At 51.0% G+C, this 22145-nt stretch overlaps 2 protein-coding genes across 11 annotated transcripts in view; one reads left to right on the forward strand and one right to left on the reverse strand.

The window, feature by feature from the left end:
• LOC144510889 (uncharacterized) overlaps positions 1-18740 on the reverse strand; it is a 52199-nt gene extending 33459 nt beyond the window's left edge. For 5 of the 9 annotated variants that reach the window (XM_078240939.1, XM_078240948.1, XM_078240943.1 and 2 more), the window contains exon 1: positions 18650-18740. The gene's annotated coding sequence lies outside the window, so the exon portion shown is untranslated. Of the gene's footprint in view, positions 1-6641; positions 6786-18649 lie in introns of those variants that run through there. The other 4 variants (XM_078240940.1, XM_078240947.1, XM_078240942.1 and 1 more) reach the window with 2 other exon arrangements.
• Positions 18741-18753: 13 nt separating this feature from the next.
• Positions 18754-22145, forward strand: part of iqck (IQ motif containing K) — a 131407-nt gene continuing 128015 nt past the window's right edge. The window contains exon 1 of one of the 2 annotated variants that reach the window (XM_078240951.1): positions 18754-18829. In XM_078240951.1, the coding sequence (XP_078097077.1) occupies positions 18772-18829 (58 nt within the window). In that variant the 5' untranslated portion in view covers positions 18754-18771. The remainder of the gene's footprint in view (positions 18830-22145) is intronic. The other variant, XM_078240952.1, reaches the window with a different exon arrangement.

Consider the following 22145-nt stretch of genomic DNA (forward strand, 5'->3'; position numbering starts at 1 on the left):
ACTGAACTAGTAATCCAGAGGCCCAGGCTATTGCTCTGTGGGGCATGGGTTCAAATCCCACCATGGCAGCTGGCGGAATTTAAATTGAATTAATAATATCTGGGATCAAAAGCTAGTTTCAGTAATGGTGACCATGAAGCTATTGTTCATCGATGAACCAGTTTTTTTTTTAATGACAATGTTCTTCGGGGAAGGAAGTCTGCCGTCCTTTACATGTGATTCCAGACTCTCAGAAATGCGGTGGCTGACTCTTAACAGCCCTCCCAAAAGGCCTAGTAAGCCACTCAGTTTAAGGGCAATTAGGGATAGACAACAAATGCTGGCCTTGCCAGTGACACCCACATCACATGAAAAAATATATTTTAAAAACCTTGAAAGCAGTAAAGGATGACAGGGAAAGCGGGGGTGGGACTAATTGAATGCTCTTCCAAAGGGCGAACATAGACTTTGATGGGCTGAATGTCCTTCTGTGTTGGATGTTTCGATGACTTTTTTCAGAGTGTAAGGGAAAAACGGAAGTAGGTCGGGCGCGGAGTGACCTGGGAAGGGATTGTATAATTTTTTAAAATAAAAGCTGAAAAAGGGGCTTAGGAGAGCTAGGAGGGGACACGAGAAGTCCTTGGCGGGTCGGATCAAGGAAAACCCCAAGGCTTTTTACTCTTATGTGAGGAATATAAGAATGACCAGGGTGAGGTTAGGGTCAGTCAAGGACAGTGGTGGGAACTTGTGTATGGAGTCAGTAGAGATAGGCGAGGTGATGAATGAATACTTTTCTTCAGTGTTCACCAAGGAGAGGGGCCATGTTTTTGAGGAAGAGAAGGTGTTACAGGCTAATAGGGTGGAGGAAATAGATGTTCGGAGGGAGGATGTACTGGCAGTTTTGAATAAACTGAAGGACGATAAGTCCCCTGGGCCTGATGAAATGTATCCTAGGATTCTTTGGGAGGCAAGGGATGAGATTGCAGAGCCTTTGGCTTTGATCTTTGGGTCCTCGCTGTCCACGGGGATGGTGCCAGAGGACTGGAGAATGGCGAATGTTGTTCCTGTTTAAGAAAGGGAATAGAAATGACCCTGGTAATTATAGACCGGTTAGTCTTACTTCGGTGGTTGGTAAATTGATGGAAAAGGTCCTTAGAGATGGGATTTACGACCATTTAGAAAGATGCGGATTAATCCGGGATAGTCAGCACGGATTCGTGAAGGGCAAGTCGTGCCTCACAGATTTGATAGAATTTTTTGAGGAGGTAACTAAGTGTGTTGATGAAGGTAGGGCAGTTGATGTCATATACATGGATTTTAGTAAGGCGTTTGATAAGGTCCCCCATGGTCGGCTTATGATGAAAGTGAGGAGGTGTGGGATAGAGGGAAAGTTGGCCGATTGGATAGGTAACTGGCTGTCTGATCGAAGACAGAGGGTGGTGGTGGATGGAAAATTTTCGGATTGGAGGCAGGTTGCTAGCGGAGTGCCACAGGGATCAGTGCTTGGTCCTCTGCTCTTTGTGATTTTTATTAATGACTTAGAGGAGGGGGCTGAAGGGTGGATCAGTAAATTTGCTGATGACACCAAGATTGGTGGAGTAGTGGATGAGGTGGAGGGCTGTTGTAGGCTGCAAAGAGACATAGATAGGATGCAAAGCTGGGCTGAAGAATGGCAAATGGAGTTTAACCCTGTTAAATGTGAGGTGATTCATTTTGGTAGGACTAATTTAAATGTGGATTACAGGGTCAAGGGTAGGGTTCTGAAGACTGTGGAGGAACAGAGAGATCTTGGGGTTCATATCCACAGATCTCTAAAGGTTGCCACTCAAGTGGATAGAGCTGTGAAGAAGGCCTATATAGTGTGTTAGCTTTTATTAACAGGGGGTTGGAGTTTAAGAGCCGTGGGGTTATGCTGCAACTGTACAGGACCTTGGTGAGACCACATTTGGAATATTGTGTGCAGTTCTGGTCACCTCACTATAAGAAGACTGTGGAAGCGCTGGAAAGAGTGCAGAGGAGATTTACCAGGATGCTGCCTGGTTTGGAGGGTAGGTCTTATGAGGAAAGGTTGAGGGAGCTAGGGCTGTTCTCTCTGGAGCGGAGGAGGCTGAGGGGAGACTTAATAGAGGTTTATAAAATGATGAAGGGGATAGATAGAGTGAACGTTCAAAGACTATTTCCTCGGGTGGATGGAGCTATTACAAGGGGGCATAACTATAGGGTTCGTGGTGGGAGATACAGGAAGGATATCAGAGGTAGGTTCTTTACGCAGAGAGTGGTTGGGGTGTGGAATGGACTGCCTGCAGTGATAGTGGAGTCAGACACTTTAGGAACATTTAAGCGGTTATTGGATAGGCACATGGAGCACACCAGGATGATAGGGAGTGGGATAGCTTGATCTTGGTTTCAGATAAAGCTCGGCACAACATCGTGGGCCGAAGGGCCTGTTCTGTGCTGTTCTATGTTCTAAAAGGTACTTACCTAGGGGGAGCGTCCTCATTGTTCGACCGGAGCAAGGAGGAGAGGAGCGATTGGTGTTTAAAGTAAAAAGGGATGGGAATCACTGTATTTACTTACTTTTTCGCGGGGTTTCTTTTGTCCGAGTGTAAGGGAAAAACGGAAGTAGGTCGGGCGCGGGGTGACCCTGGAAGGGATTGTGTAGTTTTTTTTTCAATAAGTGCGCGGGAGGTTTAAAAGCAGGCCGCACTATTCAGCGGGCAGCATTGTAGCGCGCAGCGGAGTGAGCAGGGAGCAGAGTGAAAGCTGATGGGCTTTGGCTCAACGGGCTTAGGAGGAAAAGGGCAGAGGCAGGGTAGGTTCTGTTCTTTGTTCTTCCAGTAATTTAAGAAAGGGGTAACTATGAGTGGGAGGCCAGTTTGTTGCTGCCGGTGTCGGATGTGAGAGTTCATGGAGTCGCCTAGCCTCCTGGAAGTCCATATCTGCGCCAGGTGCGTTGAACTGCAGCTCCTGAGAGACCGCATTAGTGAACCGGAGCTGTGCCTCGATGACCTTAGTCTAGTCAGGGAAAATGAGAGGTTAATAGAGAGAAGTTACAGGCAGGTCGTCACACCAGGGCCACGGGAGGAAGGCACGTGGGTCACAGTTAGGAAGGGTAAAGTTCACGTACCAGAGAGTACCCCGGTGGTTGTCCCCCTTAACAGTAAGGGATGGGTGTCAGAGGGGAGAGAGCAGTCAGTGATGAGATCCCCTGTGGTTGTCCCCCTCCAGAATAAGTATACCGTTTTGGATACTGTGGGGGGGGGGGATGACCCTCCAGGGGTAAGCCACGGTGACCGGGTCACTGGCATGGAGTCGGGGTCTGTGGCTCAGAAGGGAAAGAGGGGGACTATGAGAGCAATAGTAGTGGGGGATGCAACAGTTAGAGGCACAGACAGGTGGTTCTGTGGGCGCGAACGAGACTCCAGGATGGTAGTCTGCCTCCCTGGTGCCGGGGTCCTGGGTGTCTCTGAGCAGGTAGGAAGCATCCTAAAAGGGGTGGGTAACCAGACAGATGTCATTGTCCACATTGGTGCAAATGATGTCGGCAGAAAGAGCAGGGAGGTCCTGAGAGAGCAATTCAGGGAGTTGGGTAGTAGGCTGAAAAGCAGGGCCTCTAGGGTAGCGATCTCTGGACTACTCCCAGTGCCACAAGCTAGTGAGGCTAGGAACAGGGAGATTGTACAGCTGAACGTGTGGCTAAAGGACTGGTGCAGGAGGGAGAGTTTCAAATTCGTGGGTCACTGGGAAGTCTTCAAGAGAGGATGGCACCTGTACAAGAAGGGCGGATTACACCTAAACTGGAGCGGCACGAATATCCTAGCTGGGAGATTTGCTAGTGCAGTTCGGGTGGATTTAAACTAATGTGGCAGGGAGGTGGGGATCAGAACAATAGGTCAATAAGCGTAGAGGCTGGGGACGAGGTTGGGGCCAAGACAAGGCTATCTAAGAGGAAGAGCATTCTGGGGGAGGATGACCTCAGTGGGCCTGGAGGTCTGGAGTGCATCTGCTTCAATGCAAGGAGTGTCACGGGCAAGACAGATCAGCTTAGAGCCTTAATGCTTGCGCGGAACTTGGATGTGGTTGCAGTGACGGGGACTTGGTTAAACGAAGGACAGGACTGGCAGCTGAATATTCCGGGGTATAAGTGTTTTAGGCGAGACAGAGGAGAGGTGAGGAGAGGTGGGGGAGTAGCAATGCTGGTTAGGGAGCATATTACAGCGGTACAGAGGGTGGACAATTTGGAAGGGTCAGGTAACGAGTCACTGTGGGTGGAGCTCAGAAACAGGAAGGGCGCAGTCACTATGCTGGGAGTATACTAGAGGCCTCCCAACAGCCCACAGGAAGTTGAGGAACGGATATGTAAGGAGATTCTAGACAGGTGCAGAAAAAATAGGGTTGTTGTAGTGGGAGACTTTAATTTCCCTCACATAGACTGGAAATCGCTTAGGGCTGGGGGCCTGGATGGGGAAGAATTTATAAAATGCGTACAGGAAGGATCTTTGGAACAATATGTTGACAGTCCAACTAGAGAGGGGGCTATACTGGACCTAGTACTGGGGAATGAGCCCAGTCAGGTCATCAAAGTTTCAGTGGGGGAACATGTGGCAAATAGTGACCACAATTCTGTAAACATTAGGATAGTAATGGAAAAAGACGAGTGTTGTCCTATGGGTAAGGTGCTGAATTGGGGGAAGGCTAACTACAGCCGGATTAGGCAGGATTTGGTGGCTGTTGATTGGGAGAGGCTGTTCGAGGGTAAATCCACATCTGGCATGTGGGAGTCTTTTAAGTACTCACAAAGGAGAGGGACATGTTGGCTGGCAGTGTCTCACAGAGATGTCTTGACCCGTTAGAAAAAATCTCAATTACAAGGGAGGAAGTGTTAGGTTTTTTAGGAAACATCAAGACAGACAAATCCCCAGGGCCGGATGGCATCTATCCTAGACTCCTCAGGGAGGCGAGAGATGCAATTGCTGGGCCTCTAACAGAAATCTTTGTCTCTTCACTGGACACAGGTGAGGTCCCAGAGGATTGGAGGATAGCAAATGCGGTCCCGTTATTTAAGAAGGGTAGCAAGGATAACCCGGGTAATTATAGGTCGGTGAGCTTGACGTCCGTGGTAGGGAAGTTGTTGGAGAAGATTCTTAGAGCTAGGATATATGCGCATTTAGAACTGAATAATCTCATTAGCGAGGGAGGTCATGCCTCACAAATTTGGTTGAGTTTTTTGAGGAGGTGACAAAAACGATTGACGAAGGAAGGGCCGTGGATGTCGTCTATATGGATTTCAGTAAAGCGTTTGACAAGGTCCCTCATGGCAGGCTGGTGCGAAAGGTTAAATCTCACGGGATAAAAGGTGAGCTAGCTAGATGGGTGGAGAACTGGCTTAGCCATAGAAGACAGAGGGTAGCAGTGGAGGGGTCTTTTTCTGGTTGGAGGTCTGTGACTAGTGGAGTTCTGCAGGACTCTGTACAGGGACCTCTGCTGTTTGTGATATATATAAATGATTTGGAGGAAGATGTAGCTGGTGTGATCAGTAAGTTTGCGAACGACACGAAGATTGCTGGAGTTGCGGATAGTGATGAACATTGTCAGAGAATACAGCAGGATATAGATAGGGTGGAACATTGGGCGGAGAAATGGCAGATGGAATTTAATCCAGATAAATGCGAAGTGATGCATTTCGGTAGATCTAATGTAAGGAGGAGCTATACAGAAAATGGCAGAACAATCAGGAGTATAGACACACAGAGGGACCTGGGTGTACAAGTCCACAGATCCTTTAAGGTGGCAGCACAGGTGGAGAGGGTGGTGAAGAAGGCATATGGCATGCGTGCCTTTATTGGACGGGGCATAGAATATAAATGTTGGCATATGATGTTGCGGCTGTATAGAACATTGGTTAGGCCACATTTGGAATAGTGCGTCCAGTTCTGGTCGCCACATTACCAGAAGGACATGGAGGCTTTGGAGAGAGTACAGAGAAGGTTTACCAGGATGTTGCCTGGTATGGAGGGTCTTAGCTATGAGGAGAGATTGGGTAAACTGGGGATGTTCTCCCTGGAAAGACGGAGGATGAGGGGCGACCTAATAGAGATGTATAAAATTATGAAGGGCATAGATAGGGTGAACAATGGAAAGCTTTTTCCCAGGTCGGAGGTGACGAACACAAGGGGTCACAGGTTCAACACAGATGTCAGGGGGACGTATTTTACACAGAGGGTGGTGGGGGCCTGGAACGCACTGCCAAGCAAGGTGATTGAGGCGGACATGCTGGGATCGTTTAAGACTTATCTAGATAGCCACATGAACAGACTGGGAATAGAGGGATACAAATGAATGGTCCAGTTGGGCACATGAGCGGCGCAGGCTTGGAGGGCCGAAGGGCCTGTTCCTAGGCTGTATTGTTCTTTGTTCGACTCTATAAATAAACAAATAACAACTTTCCAAGCACAAACTAAATTAATGGTTAAACTATGCTGTGAAAGTATACAAAACATGTTTACATTGTCACCTAAAATAGATAAAGTATACACAACAATCTGCCAAATAAACAATTTTAGATGCGTGACATACAGTAAATGCCACATACAACTGGATTACAGCGTCAAATAATTCATTTCATACAATCTATTGAACCAGCAACATATACATGGTCATACTTCCTCACCTCCTCTCCACATCAATTCTATTCTGTTCTACACTCTTCTGACTGATTATCTCATGTTGGGCAGGATGGAGTTAAACAGGGAACACAAAGATAAGCATTTTCTTCCGCTGGCTTAGTGAAACATGGACTCAGCATTCTGAGAAAAGAAAAGTAATTTGATGCTGAACAAGTAATGAATCAGTACAGAGCCGTTCACATTGATTTCTGTTCTGAGGGCTTACAGAAAGCTTTCAATAGAGTTTCAAAGACCTGGTCTTTATTTCAAATATATAAAATCAAAATAAACGCTGAATTTTGCCGAGAGTACAGATGATTAAAAGGTTCCAATCCAATTTCAATGATGTAAATTACTGGTTGTTTTGGCAGAAGACCACATAGTTAATTATATTTTCTAAATGTTATTAATTATTGCATATTCTGATGGGGAAAGATTAATGACAATGGCAATGTATTTATGTCTTAAGAAATGAAGAAAGAGATGGATATGAGAGAGAACTAGAAAGCCTGATTATGATTTGGGGTTTTGGACTCTAAATCTAACAGCAGCCTGATTTGGATGCTGACTCTGCAGTTACCTCATTATAAAGGAGCAGGATATGAAACCTACGATAGTATCATTGATAAGCTCGGGCTTGAGGCGCGGGGGGGGCAAGCTGCCTCAAAATGCGACTTCCCACTGGGTGAACCTCCTGTTTTTCAAGCAGTATCGTGAAATCTTTAATAGCAGCAGAAACAGGCAGATGGGACCCAGTCTAAATTTTCAAAGACTCGCATCTCCACTAATAGAGAAATCCCGCAGGGGCTACTGCACTAAAATGTTAATCTCCTTCATGTGGCTCAATCCTGGGGTGGAGCTTGGAACATACCTTGTAGCACAGACTTAAAGAAACCAACTGAGTCAAACTGACACTGTCAATGATCCGAAGGGTTTATTCCAGATTTACTTCATACAGTAAATGGTGGACCGCGAGAATTCATTCCCTTGAATACGTCTCCTTGATGCATGCAAATATATTGTCTTGATGAGCAATCAGTCTTTTGGCTTGAATTCTTAAATCAACTTTACAAAAAGCACATTGAGGGAAGGTGGAAAGGGATGAAAATCATCACGATGAGGATCACATTTCATATCAATAACAAATCAAATGAAAAATAGTTCTTTTTAAAGAGAAAAAATATTTAGCTCATCCAGTAATTGTTCGGGACCAGTAACTTTTGGTTAAAGGAGACAGAATTTGAAATACCAGGTATTTACTAAGTGAATAAAGCAACAAGATTCCAAAGTTTTAAACAAACAGAAGATTTTTTTACTACACAAGTGGCAACAAAGCAAACAGTAAATACTATCGAATACACTACCATCCAGAATTAATGAGGATTCAGATGTTTCAGGAAGGACAGGGAGGGAGGCAAGAGAGGGGGTGGAGTGGCACTGCTGATCAGGGATAGTGTCACAGCTGTAGAGAAGGTGTATGCTGTGGAGGGATTGTCCACAGAGTCTCTGTGGGTGGAAGTTCAGAGTGGGAAGGGGTCGATCACTTTGCTGGGAGTTTTCTATAGGCCGCCCAATAGTAACAGGGAGGTGGAGGAGCGGATAGGGAAACAGATCCTGGAGGGATGCAGTAATAGCAGAGTTGTTGTGATGGAAGACTTTAATTTCCCAAACATAGATTGGTAACAAATAGTGTTACCAGGGAGGCAGTGCTTGGTAGACTAACGGAACTGAAGGTGGACAAGTCCCCGGGCCCGGATGGAATGCATCCCAGGGTACTGAAAGAAATGTCAGAGGTAATAGCGGATGCGTTAGTGGTTATTTATCAAAATTTGTTGGATTCTGGGGTAGTGCCGGCGGATTGGAAAACGGCTAATGTTACGCCGCTGTTTAAAAAAGGAAATAGACAAAAGGCGGGTAACTACAGGCCGGTTAGCTTAACGTCTGTAGTTGGGAAAATGCTGGAATCCATCATTAAAGAAGAAATAGCAGGCCATCTGGATGAGAATGGTTCGATTAAACAGACGCAACATGGATTCATGCTTGACGAACTTGTTGGATTTTTATGAAGATGTGACTAGTGCGGTTGACGGAGGGGAACTGGTGGATGCGGTGGGTTTGCATTTCCAAAAGGCGTTTGATAAGGTGCCTCACAAAAGGTTGCTGAAGAAGATTGGGTCACACGGAGTTGGGGGTAGGGTGTTAGCGTGGATTGGGGATTGGCTATCCGACAGGAAGCAGAGAGTCGGAATAAATGGGTGCTTTTCTGGTTGGCAGATGGTAACTAGTGGCGTGCCGCAGGGATCGGTACTGGGGCCTCAACTATTTACCATTTATATAGACGATCTGGAGGAGGGGACTGAGTGTAGGGTAACAAAGTTTGCAGACGACACAAAGATAAGTGGAAAAGTGAATCGTGTGGAGGGCGTAGAAGGTCTGCAGAGAGATTTGGACAGGCTGAGTGAGTGGGCGAGGATCTGGCAGATGGAGTATAACGTTAACAAATGTGAGGTTATTCACTTTGGAAGAAATAATAGCAAATTGGATTATTATCTAAATGGAAAGAAATTACAACATGCTGCTGTGCAGAGGGACCTGGGGGTCCTTGTGCATGAGACGTAAAAACCCAGTTTGCAGGTGCAACAGGTGATCAAGAAGGCAAATGGGATGTTGGCCTATATCGCAAGGGGGATAGAATATAAATGCAGAGATGTCTTGCTGCATCTGTACAGGGCATTGGTGAGGCCGCAGCTGGAATACTGTGTGCAGTATTGGTCCCCTTACTTGCAGAAGGATATATTGGCCTTGGAGGGAGTGCAGAGAAGGTTCACCAGGTTGATACCAGAGATGAGGGGTGTTGATTATGAGGACAGACTGAGCAGATTGGGTTTGTACTCGTTGGAATTTAGAAGGCTGAGGGGGGATCTTATAGAGACCTGTAAGATAATGAAGGGGCTGGATAGGGTAGAGGTGGAGAGATTCTTTCCACTTAGAAAGGAAACTAGAATTAGAGGGCACAGCCTCAAAATAAAGGGGGGTCAGTTTAAGACAGAGTTGAGGAGGAACTTCTTCTCTCAGAGGGTGGTGAATCTCTGGAATTCTCTGTCCACTGAAGTGGTGGAGGCTACCTCGTTGAATATGTTTAAATCACGGATAGATGGATTCCTGATCGGTAAGGGAATTAGGGGTTATAGGGATCAGGCAGGTAAGTGGAACTGATCCACTTCAGATCAGCCACGATCTTACTGAATGGTGGGGCAGGCTCGAGGGGCTAGATGGCCTACTCCTGCTCCTATTTCTTAGGTTCTTATGAATACCCCTAGGGAAAGGGGATTGGATGGGGAGGAGTTCGTTAGGTGTGTTCAGGAGGGTTTCCTGACACAGCATGTGGACAAGCCTACAAGAGGAGAGGCTGTACTTGATCTGATAGTGACCAATGAACCTGGACAGGTGTCAGATCTCTCAGTGGGAGAGCATCTTGGGGATAGCGATCATAAGTCTATCGCTGTTATGCTTGCATTGGAAAAAGAGAGGATCAGGCAAGCTAGGGATCAGGCAAGCTAGGAAAGCGTTTATATGGAGTAAGGGGAAATATGAAGACATTAGACAGCAAATTAGACAGAGGAGTAAATTGGAAGGAGGTATTCTTGGGGAAATGTACTGAAGAGAGGTGGCAGTTTTTCAAGGAATGTCTGTCTAGAGTTCTACAGGACAACGTTCCAAGCAGACAGGGAGGAGTTGGTCGGTCAAAGGAACCGTGGTGCACGAAAGCTGTGCGGGACCTAGTCGAGAAGAAAAGGAAAGCGTACAAAAGGTTCAGAGAGCTTGGCGAAGATAGGGATCTAGATGACTATACGGCTTGTGGGAAGGGACTAAAGAAGGAAATTAGGAGAGCCAGAAGGGGTCACGAGAAGGCCCTGGCAGGTAGGATTAAGGAAAACCCTAAGGCGTTCTATAAACATGTGAAGAGTAAAAGGATGAGACGTGAAGGAATAGGGCCTATAAAAGGGGAAGGCGGGAAAATCTGTATGGAACCAGTAGAAATGGCAGAGGTGCTTAATGAGTATTTTGCCTCGGTTTTCACAGAGGAGAAGGACCTGGGTGGATGTACTGCGGGCTTGCGGTGGACTGAAAAGATTGAATATGTGGAATTTAACAAAGAGGTTGTGCTGGAATCTTTGAATGGCATCAAGATAGATAAGTCGCCGGGTCCGGATGGGATGTACCCCAGGTTACTGTGGGAGGCGAGGGAAGAGATTGCAGAGCCTCTGGCGATGATCTTTGCGTCGTCGATGGCGACGGGGGAGGTGCCGGAGGATTGCGGATGTGGTTCCTATTTTCAAGAAGGGGAATAGGGATAGCCCAGGAAATTACCTCTAACCTGCGTCTAACCTCAGTGGTTGGTAAGCTGATGGAGAAGATCCTGAGGGACAGGATTTATGAGCATTTAGAGAGGTTTAGCATGCTCAAGAGTATTCAGCATGGCTTTGTCAAAGGCAGATCGTGCCTTACGAGCCGGGTGGAGTTCTTCGAAAATGTGATTAAACACATTGACGAAGGGAAAGCGGTAGATGTGGTTTATATGGATTTTAGCAAGGCGTTCAATAAGGTCCCCCATGCGAGGCTTCTAGAAAAAGTGAGAGGGCATGGGATCCAAGGGGCTGCTGCCCGGTGGATCCAGAACTGGCTTGCCCAAAGGACAGTAAGAAGTCTCACAACACCAGGTTAAAGTCCAACAGGTTTATTTGGAAGCAAATACCATAAGCTTTCGGAGCAGAGCTCCTTCGTCAGATGCCAGTCCAACGCCGGCATCTCCACATCATTGCCCAAAGGAGGCAGAGAGTGGGTACAGATGGGTCTTTTTCTAAATGGAGGTCGGTCACTAGTGGTGTGCCCCAGGGATCTGTTCTGGGACCCTTTGTCCTTTTCATAACTGATCTAGATGAGGAAGTGGAGGGATGGGTTGGTAAGTTTGCCGACGACACGAAGGTTGGTAGGGTTGTGGATAGTCTGGAGGGATGTCAGAGGTTACAGAGGGACATAGATAGGATGCAAGACTGGGCGGACAAGTGGCAGATGGACTTCAACCCAGATAAATGCGTAGTGGTCCATTTTGGCAGGTCAAATGGGATGAAGGAGTACAATATAAAGGGAAAGACTCTTAGTACTGTAGAGGATCAGAAGGACCTTGGGGTCCGGGTCCATAGGACTCTAAAATCGGCACCGCAGGTGGAGGAGGTGGTTAAGAAGGCGTATGGTGTGCTGGCCTTTGTCAATCGAGAGATTGAGTTTAGGAGTCCGGGGATAATGATGCAGCTATATAAGACCCTCGTCAGACCCCACTTGGAGTACTGCGCTCAGTTCTGGTCGCCTCATTACAGGAAGGATGTGGAAAAGATTGAAAGGCTGCAGAGGAGAGTTACAAGGATGTTGCCTGGATTAAGTGGCATGCCTATGAGGATAGGCTGAGGGAGCTCGGTCTTTTCTCCTTGGAGAGACATAGGATGAGAGGAGACCTAATAGAGGTATATAAGATGTTGAGAGGCATAGATCGGGTGGACTCTCAGAGGCTTTTTCCCAGGGTGGAAATGGCTGCTACGAGAGGACACAGGTTTAAGGTGCTGGGGGGTAGGTACAGGGGAAATGTTAGGGGGAAGTTTTTCACACAGAGGGTGGTGGGCGAGTGGAATCGGCTGCCATCAGTGGTGGTGGAGGCAAACTCAATAGGGTCTTTTAAGAGACTCCTGGATGAGTACATGGGACTTAATAGGATGGAGGGTTATACGTATGCCTAAAAGGTAGGGATATGTTCGGCACAACTTGTGGGGCCGAAGGACCTGTTTTGTGCTGTAGTTTTTCTATGTTTCTAACATGAATTGACAGGGAAACTGTTATAGAAGACACCACAAACGCCACATTCAATACAGAGATAACCAAGACAGGTCCCACAAATTTCTCAGCAACCCACTCATTGTGGATCACTGAGTTGCAAAAGTCCTCCAAACTCGTCGACTGCATTAAGGATTTCAGCTCTTCTCCATCAAGGATGGAGCCTTTTGATTTCCCTCAACAGCAGCTGCAAATTAACCTGCCCCAATTACTGCTCAGCCCCCAGCCACTCAATCACTTCACCCGAGACTGCACTTGCCAGGCTGCACTATGGAGTCTATACTCAGACACAGTTCCAGCAGCACTGCTGCCAACGACTGCTCCCAGGCTACTCTGAGTACCAACTCCCAGCAGCCTCTCAGTCACTCTGTGCTTGCACCAGATCCCTGGACATACCAGAAGTTCTCAGACCCAAAACACACACCTCAAATACAATTTGTTACGGTGGCAGAAAGGACGTTTGATAAGGACTCGTCTACTGAGGTAGTATGGGCTGAGGTTAGAAACAGGAAAGGAGAGGTCACCCTGTTGGGAGTTTTTTATAGGCCTCTGAAAAGTTCCAGAGATGTAGAGGAAAAGATTGCAAAGATGATTCTGGATAGGAGCGAAAGTAACAGGGTAGTTGTTATGGGGGACTTTAACCGTACAAATATTGACTGGAAAAGCTATAGTTCGAGTACTTTAGAGGGGTCAGTTTTTGTCCAATGTGTGCAGAAGAGTTTCCTGACACAGTATGTAGATAGGCCAACAAGGGGCGAGGCCACATTGGATTTGGTACTGGGTAATGAACCAGGCCAGGTGTTCCGATTTGGAGGTAGGGGAGCACTTTGGTGATAGTGACCACAATTCGGTTACGTTTACTTTAACAATGGAAAGTGATAGGTATATACCGAAGGGCAGGAGTTATAGCTGGGGAAAAGGAAATTATGATGCTATTAGGCGAGATTTAGGATGCATAGGTTAGGGAAGGAAACTGCAGGGGATGGGCACAATTGAAATGTGGAGCTTGTTCAAGGAACAGCTAGTGGGTGTCCTTGATAAGTATGTACCTGTCAGGCAGGGAGGAAGTGGTCGAGCAAGGGAACCGTGGTTTACTAAAGAAGTTGAATCTCTTGTGAAGAGGAAGGAGGAGACTTATGTAAAGATGAGACGTGAAGGCTCAGTTAGGGCACTTGAGAGTTACAAGTTAGCCAGGAAGGACCTAAAGAGAGAGTTAAGAAGAGCCAGGAGGGGACATGAGAAGTCTCTGGCAGGTAGGATCAAGGAAAACCCTAAAGCTTCCTATAGGTATGTCAGGAATAAAAGAATGACGAGGGTAAGATTAGGGCCAGTCAAGGACAGTAGTGGGAAGTTGTGCGTGGAGTCTGAAGAGATAGGAGAGGCACTAAATGAATATTTTTCATCAGTATTCACGCAGGAAAAAGACAATGTTGTCGAGGAGAATACTGAGATACAGGCTAGTGGACTAGACGGGATTGAGATTAATAAGGAGGAGGTGTTAGCAATTCTGGAAAGTGTGAAAATAGATAAGTCCCCTGGGCTGGATGGGATTTATCCTAGGATTCTCTGGCTAGGGAGGAGATTGCAGAGCCTTTGGCTTTGATTTTTATGTCGTCATTGTCTACAGGAACAGTGCCAGAAGACCGGAGGATAGCAATGTTGTCCCCTTGTTCAAGAAGGGGAGTAGAGACAACCCTGGTAATTATAGACCAGTGAGCCTTACTTCTGTTGTGGGCAAAGTTTTGGAAAGGATTATAAGAGATAGGATTTATAATCATCTAGAAAGGAATAATTTGATTAGGGATAGTCAACACGGTTTTGTGAAGGGTAGGTCGTGCCTCACAAACAATATTGAGTTCTTTGAGAAGGTGACCAAAGAGGTGGATGAGGGTAAAGCAGTTGATGTGGTGTATATGATTTCAGTAAACCGTTTGATAAGGTTCCCAACGGTAAGCTATTGCAGAAAATACAGACGCATGGGATTGAGAGTGATTTAGCGGTTTGGATCAGGAATTGGCTAGCTGTAAGAAGACAGAGGGTGGTGGTTGATGGGAAATGTTCATCCTGGAGCTCAGTTACTAGTGGTGTACCGCAAGGATCTGTTTTGGGGCCACTGCTGTTTGTCATTTTTATAAATGACCTGGATGAGGGCGTAGAATGGGTTAGTAAATTTGCGGATGACACTAAAGTCGGTGGAGTTGTGGACAGTGCGGAAGGATGTTGCAGGTTACAGGGGGACACAGATAAGCTGCAGAGCTGGGCTGAGAGGTGGCAAATGAAGTTTAATGTGGAAAAATGAGAGGTGATTCACTTTGGATTACAGAGTACTGGGCTAATGGTAAGATACTTGGTAGTGTGGATGAGCAGAGAGATCTCGGTATCCATGTGCATAGATCCCTGAAAGTTGGCACTCAGGTTGATAGCGTTGTTAAGAAGGCGTATGTAGTGTTAGCTTTTATTGGTAGAGGGATTGAGTTTCGGAGCCATGAGGTCATGTTGCAGCTGTACAAAACTCTGGCGCGGCCGCACTTGGAGTATTGCGTACAGTTCTGGTCGCCGCATTATAGGAAGGATGTGGAAGCATTGGAAAGGGTGCAGAGGAGATTTACCAGGATGTTGCCTGGTATGGTGGGAAGGTCTTATGAGGGGCTTGAGGTTGTTTTCGTTAGAGAGAAGGTTAAGAGGTGACTTAATAGAGGCATACAAGATGATCAGAGGATTAGATAGGGTGGATAGTGAGAGCCTTTTTCCTCGGATAGTGATGGCTAGCACGAGGGGACATAGCTTTAAATTGAGGGGTGATAGATATAGGACAGATGTCAGAGGTAGGTTCTTCGCTCAGAGAGTAGTATGGGCGTGGAATGCCCTGCCTGCAGCTGTAGTGGACTCACCAACATTAAGGGCATTTAAATGGTCATTGGATAAACATATGGATGATATTGGAATCGTGTAGGTTAGATGGGCTTTAGATTGGTTTCACTGGTCGGCGCAACATCGAGGGCAGAAGGGCCTGTACTGCGCTGTAATGTTCTATGTTCTAATTCCTACACAGAATGAGCATTACTTTTGTGTCTCTTCATTCTGGAATAAGAGAATGTAAATCATTACAAGGCTCGGTCAAAGAAGACAGAGGGTAGCAGTGGAAGGTGTGTTTCTGAATGGCGGGCTGTGACAAGTGGTGCTCCTCAGGGATCAGTGCTGGGAGCTTTGCTGTTTGTAATATATATATATATATATATATATATATATAAATAAATGATTTGGAGGAAAATGTAACTGGATTGATTAGTAAGTTTGGGGACGACACAAAGGTTGGTGGATTTGCGGATAGTGATGAAGACCGTCAGAGGATACAGCAGGATATAGATCAGTTGGGAGACTTGGGCGGAGAGATGACAGATGGAGTTTAATCCGGACAAATGTGAGGTAATGCATTTTGGAAGGTCTAATACAGATAGGAAATATACAGTAAATGGCAGAAACTTTAAGAGTATTGATAGGCAAAGGGATCTGGGTGTACAGGTACACAGGTCACTGAAAGTGGCAATGCAGGTGGAGAAGGTAATTAAGAAGGCATACGGCCTTCATCTGCTGGCGTATTGAGTTTAAAAATTGGCAAGTCATGTTGCAGCTTTATAGAACCTTAGTGAGGCCGCACTTGGAATATAGTGTTCAATTCTGGTCGCCACCCTACCAGAAGGATGTGGAGGCTTTGGAGAGGGTACAGAAAAGATTTACCAGGATGTTGCCTGGTATGGAAGGCATTAGCTATAAGGAGAAGTTAGAGAAACTTGGTTTGTTCTCACTGGAGCAACGGAGGTTGAGGAGAGACCTGATAGAAGTCTACAAGATTATGAGAGGCATGGACAGAGTGGATAGTCAGAACCTTTTTCCCAGGGTGGAAGATTCAATTACTAGGGATCATAGGTTTAAGGTGCGAGGGGCAAGGTTTAAAAGAGATGTATGAGGCAGATTTTTTACACAGAGTGATGGGTGCCTGGAACTCGTTGGCGGGGGAGGTAGTGGAAGCGGATACGGTAGTGACTTTTAAGGGGTGTCTTGACGAGTACATGATTGAGATGGGAATAGAGGGATATGGTCCTTGGAAGGGTAGGGGATTTTAGTTAAGTCAGGCAGCACGGTCGGTACAGGCTTGGAGGGCCGAAGAGCCTGTTCCTGTGCTGTAATTTTCTTTGTCCTTAATTCTCCAAATAAGGTGAAGAAACTATCCACTGTAGGCTATGCCTGATGACTCTTCAAAATAAGCTACTCTTTAAAAATGGAGATGACACCAAGAGCAAATTTTTGCCATGTTTATTGGTGTTGAGGTGTTTCTGTTTTTGTGTTAATGGGAGAAAGTATTTTATTGTATTGAGGCTTCTACAGATTATAAGTTAATACTGGAGTAAAAATGCTTTCAATGCAAGAATACTTCTTCAAATTTATGACGTTTCAAAAAAAACTCAGCTTTAATTCCAATGTAAAGATTTAAAGTTTATTTATTAGTGTCACAAGTCGGCTTCTATTGCCGACACTGCAATGAAGTTACTGTGAAAATCCCCTAGTCGCCATACTCCAGTGTCTGTTCGGATACACAGAGAGAATTTAGCACGGATATTGCATCTAAGCAGCACGTCTTTTGGAGTATGGGAGGAAACCGGAGCACCCGGAGGAAACCTACGCAGATACAGGGAGAACGTACAAACTCCACACAGTGACCCGAGCCAGAAATCGAACCTGGGTCCCTGGCACTGTGCCACTCATGTGCCACTGTTATGGATGATTACCAATCTGAAAGCAGAAGTAACAGATTTTACCCATCTCTGGAGATGTTGAACCACTTAAAACATTAACAGAGAGAAAAGTAAATTCCAGCTCCTTGCTTTCACACTTGATACTGGAAATGTTGTTGCATCATTTGTAGAACAAACTTCCATACAAAAATAGAATCAACCTTGAATTGTCACAAATGATTATAAACAAGAACACAATTGTCGTGCCACTGTCATATTGTTTCTTAAGTAATTGTAAGTTCAAAATAGAAAGCGACTAATATTTAAAACTAGTTGGATGGCAGGGGAGAGATTTGATGGTATGATTATTTTCATGTTCATATACATATGTTAGAACTTTTATAGATAGCTCAGATTTCTATTAACTTATGGTATTAACAGTATTTTAGTGTCACGATCAAAGTCTTTATATTTCCTGGAAAATATAACCACAAATTCCCAAGAGTGCAAAAGGAGAGCTGCACCGAACACAATCCCACCGAGGCCCTATCCCCGTAACCGCACATATTTACCCTGCTAATCTCCCTGATAGTAAAGGGGAAATTTAGCATGGCCAATCCACTAACTTGCACATCTTTCAGACTGTGGGAGGAAACCGGAGCACCCGGAGGAAACCCACACAGACACAGGGAGAACTTGCAAACTCCACACAGACAGTGACCCAAGGCTGGAATCGAACCCGGGTCCCTGGCGCTTTGAGGCAGCAGCGCCAACCACTGTGCCGCCGTGCCATCCTTATGATTTCACACCACACAACCACTCAGGTGTCAGCTATGGCTCGGTTGGTAAGTCTCCCAGCTCAGAAAGCTGCGGATTGAAGCCCCACTCCAGGCAATGTTGAGAGTGTGGGACAGCACTGAGGGAGTGCTGCACTGCCGGAGGTGCCCGCTTCCCGGTGACACCCTGAACTCAGCTGCCCTCGGCACCCTCAGGAGGATATGGAGATGCCGGCGTTGGACTGGGGTCCTAAGGACACAAGGAGCTGATAAAGGGAAGGGGTTACTCTGGGTCACTGACAGTCACTGCTGGTGTGGGATCTTGCTGTGCACAGGAGGGTCTATGGAGCCGGGATGATACAGGGTGCTTTGTAAATGCAGCTCCGGGAGGCTAGGCTGTGACCCCCGGAGGATTCAGCCCCAGGTTACTCACTGAGCCCCGGTGCTGCTTCACTGCCTCCCTCTCGCCACATGGAGCTGTTCATAAACAGCGGCTCCCACCCCGGGAGCGGGACCCCCACCGCCCGGCCCCCCTCAGCCCAGTCCAGTCCGGCCCGGCTCCGCTCCTCACTCCCCGCGGCCCGGTCTCCCGCCGCCGTCTCCCGCTCACCTGCGCCCCGCCGATTGTCCGCCAGACTCAGGCTTCGCGCTCACACCAGGCCCGTCCGGAAGTCACCCTCGCCCCTTCACCTCTCGCCCTCTGCGCCACTTCCTGTCCGTCTCCTAGCAACCATGGCCAAGCTGATCGGCAAGAGGCAGCAGAGAAACCTGTGGGAGGAAATCTGTGCGGGTAAGCGGCCCGGAGTGCGGGGGAGAGCGGCCCGGAGTGCGGGGGGAGAGCGGCCCAGAGTGCGGGGGGAGAGCGGCCCAGAGTGCGGGGGGAGAGCGGCCCGGAGTGCGGGGGAGAGCGGCCCAGAGTGCGGGGGAGAGCGGCCCGGAGTGCGGGGGGAGAGCGGCCCAGAGTGCGGGGGAGAGCGGCCCAGAGTGCGGGGGGAGAGCGGCCCGGAGTGCGGGGGGAGAGCGGCCCAGAGTGCGGGGGGAGAGCGGCCCAGAGTGCGGGGGGAGAGCGGCCCAGAGTGCGGGGGAGAGCGGCCCAGAGTGCGGGGGAGAGCGGCCCAGAGTGGCGGGGGAGAGCGGCCCAGAGTGCAGGGGGGAGAGCGGCCCAGAGTGCGGGGGGAGAGCGGCCCAGAGTGCGGGGGAGAGCGGCCCAGAGTGCGGGGGGAGAGCGGCCCGGAGTGCGGGGGAGAGCGGCCCAGAGTGCGGGGGGAGAGCGGCCCGGAGTGCGGGGGAGAGCGGCCCAGAGTGCGGGGGGAGAGCGGCCCAGAGTGCGGGGGGAGAGCGGCCCGGAGTGCGGGGGGAGAGCGGCCCAGAGTGCGGGGGGAGGGAGAGAGAGTGCGGGGGGGGGGAGGGAGAGAGAGTGCGGGGGGGGGGGGGAGAGAGAGTGCGGGGGGGGGGGGAGAGAGAGTGCGGGGGGGGGGGGAGAGAGAGAGTGCGGGGGGGGGGGGGGGGAGAGAGAGTGCGGGGGGGGGGGGGGGGGGGGAGAGAGAGTGCGGGGGGGGGGGAGGAGAGAGAGAGTGCGGGGGGGGGGGGGGGGGGAGGAGAGAGAGTGCGGGGGGGGGGGGGGGGGAGAGAGAGAGTGCGGGGGGGGGGGGGAGAGAGAGAGTGCGGGGGGGGGGGGAGAGAGAGAGTGCGGGGGGGGGGGGAGAGAGAGAGTGCGGGGGGGGGGGAGAGAGAGAGTGCGGGGGGGGGGGGGGGAGAGAGAGTGCGGGGGGGGGGGGGGGAGAGAGAGAGTGCGGGGGGGGGGGGAGAGAGAGAGTGCGGGGGGGGGGGAGAGAGAGAGTGCGGGGGGGGGGACAGAGAGAGTGCGGGGGGGGGGGGGAGAGAGAGAGTGCGGGGGGGGGGGAGAGAGAGAGTGCGGGGGGGGGGGAGAGAGAGAGTGCGGGGGGGGGGAGAGAGAGAGTGCGGGGGGGGGGGGAGAGAGAGAGTGCGGGGGGGGGGGAGAGAGAGAGTGCGGGGGGGGGGGGGAGAGAGAGAGTGCGGGGGGGGGGGGGAGAGAGAGAGTGCGGGGGGGGGGGGGGAGAGAGAGAGTGCGGGGGGGGGGGAGAGAGAGAGTGCGGGGGGGGGGGAGAGAGAGAGTGCGGGGGGGGGGAGAGAGAGAGTGCGGGGGGGGGGGGGGAGAGAGAGAGTGCGGGGGGGGGGAGAGAGAGAGTGCGGGGGGGGGGGAGAGAGAGAGTGCGGGGGGGGGGGGAGAGAGAGAGTGCGGGGGGGGGGAGAGAGAGAGTGCGGGGGGGGGGGGAGAGAGAGTGCGGGGGGGGGGAGAGAGAGAGTGCGGGGGGGGGGGAGAGAGAGAGTGCGGGGGGGGGGAGAGAGAGTGCGGGGGGGTGGGGGAGAGAGTGGGGGGGGGGGAGAGGTGGGGGGGGGGGGGAGAGAGAGAGTGGGGGGGGGGGGGAGAGAGAGAGTGGGGGGGGGGGGGAGAGAGAGAGTGCGGGGGGGGGGGGGAGGAGAGAGAGTGCGGGGGGGGGGGGAGAGAGAGTGCGGGGGGGGGGGAGAGAGAGAGTGCGGGGGGGGGAGAGAGAGAGTGCGGGGGGGGGGGTGAGAGAGAGTGCGGGGGGGGGGAGAGAGAGTGCGGGGTGGGGGAGAGAGAGAGTGCGGGGGGGGGAGAGAGAGTGCGGGGGGGGGGGGGAGAGAGAGTGGCGGGGGGGGGGGAGAGAGAGTGCGGGGGGGGGAGAGAGAGAGTGCGGGGGGGGGGGGAGGGAGAGAGAGTGCGGGGGGGGAGGGGAGGGGAGAGAGTGCGGGGGGGGGGGGGAGAGAGAGTGCGGGGGGGGGGGGGAGAGAGAGTGCGGGGGGGGGGGGGAGAGAGAGTGCGGGGGGGGGGGGGGGAGAGAGAGTGGGGGGGGGGGGGGGGGGGAGAGAGAGTGCGGGGGGGGGGGGGGGAGAGAGAGTGCGGGGGGGGGGGGGGGGAGAGAGAGTGCGGGGGGGGGGGGGGAGAGAGAGAGTGCGGGGGGGGGGAGAGAGAGAGTGCGGGGGGGGGAGAGAGAGAGTGCGGGGGGGGGGGGGAGAGAGAGAGTGCGGGGGGGGGGGAGAGAGTGGGGGGGGGGGAGAGAGAGTGGGGGGGGGGGAGAGAGAGAGTGCGGGGGGGGGGAGAGAGAGTGAGGGCGGGGGGGGAGAGAGAGAGTGCGGGGGGGGGGAGAGAGAGAGTGCGGGGGGGGGGGAGAGAGAGAGTGCGGGGGGGGGGGGGGGGGAGAGAGAGAGTGCGGGGGGGGGGGAGAGAGAGTGCGGGGGGGGGGGAGAGAGTGCGGGGGGGGGGAGAGAGAGTGCGGGGGGGGGGGAGAGAGAGTGCGGGGGGGGGGGGGGAGAGAGAGTGCGGGGGGGGGAGAGAGAGAGTGCGGGGGGGGGGGAGAGAGAGTGCGGGGGCGGGGGGAGAGAGAGAGTGCGGGGGGGGGGGGAGAGAGAGAGTGCGGGGGGGGGGGGGGAGAGAGAGAGTGCGGGGGGGGGGGGAGAGAGAAGTGAGTGCGGGGGGGGGGGGGGAGAGAGAGAGAGTGCGGGGGGGAGAGAGAGAGTGAGTGCGGGGGGGGGGAGAGAGAGAGTGAGTGCGGGGGGAGAGAGAGAGTGAGTGCGGGGGGAGAGAGGAGAGTGAGTGCGGGGGGAGAGAGAGAGAGTGAGTGCGGAGCGGGAGAGAGAGTGAGTGCGGAAGCGAGGGAGAGAGAGTGAGTGCGGGGGAGGGAGGAGAGTGAGTGCGGGGAGGGAGAGAGAGTGAGTGCGGGGGAGGGAGAGAGTGAGTGCGGGGGGAGGGAGAGAGTGAGTGCGGGGGGAGGGAGAGAGTGAGTGCGGGGGGAGGGAGAGAGTGAGTGCGGGGGGCGGGAGAGAGAGAGAGAGTGCGGGGGGGGGAGAGAGAGTGAGTGCGGGGGGGAGAGAGAGAGTGAGTGCGGGGGGAGCGAGAGAGAGAGAGAGAGAGTGAGTGCGGAGCGAGGGAGAAGAGTGAGTGCGGGGGAGGGAGAGAGAGTGAGTGCGGGGGAGGGAGAGAGAGTGAGTGCGGGGAGGGAGAGAGTGAGTGCGGGGGAGGGAGAGAGTGAGTGCGGGGGGGAGGAGAGAGTGAGTGCGGGGGG

This window comes from Mustelus asterias, chromosome 23, assembly GCF_964213995.1.
Source record: "Mustelus asterias chromosome 23, sMusAst1.hap1.1, whole genome shotgun sequence".
In the NCBI taxonomy this organism is placed as follows: Eukaryota; Metazoa; Chordata; class Chondrichthyes; order Carcharhiniformes; family Triakidae; genus Mustelus; species Mustelus asterias.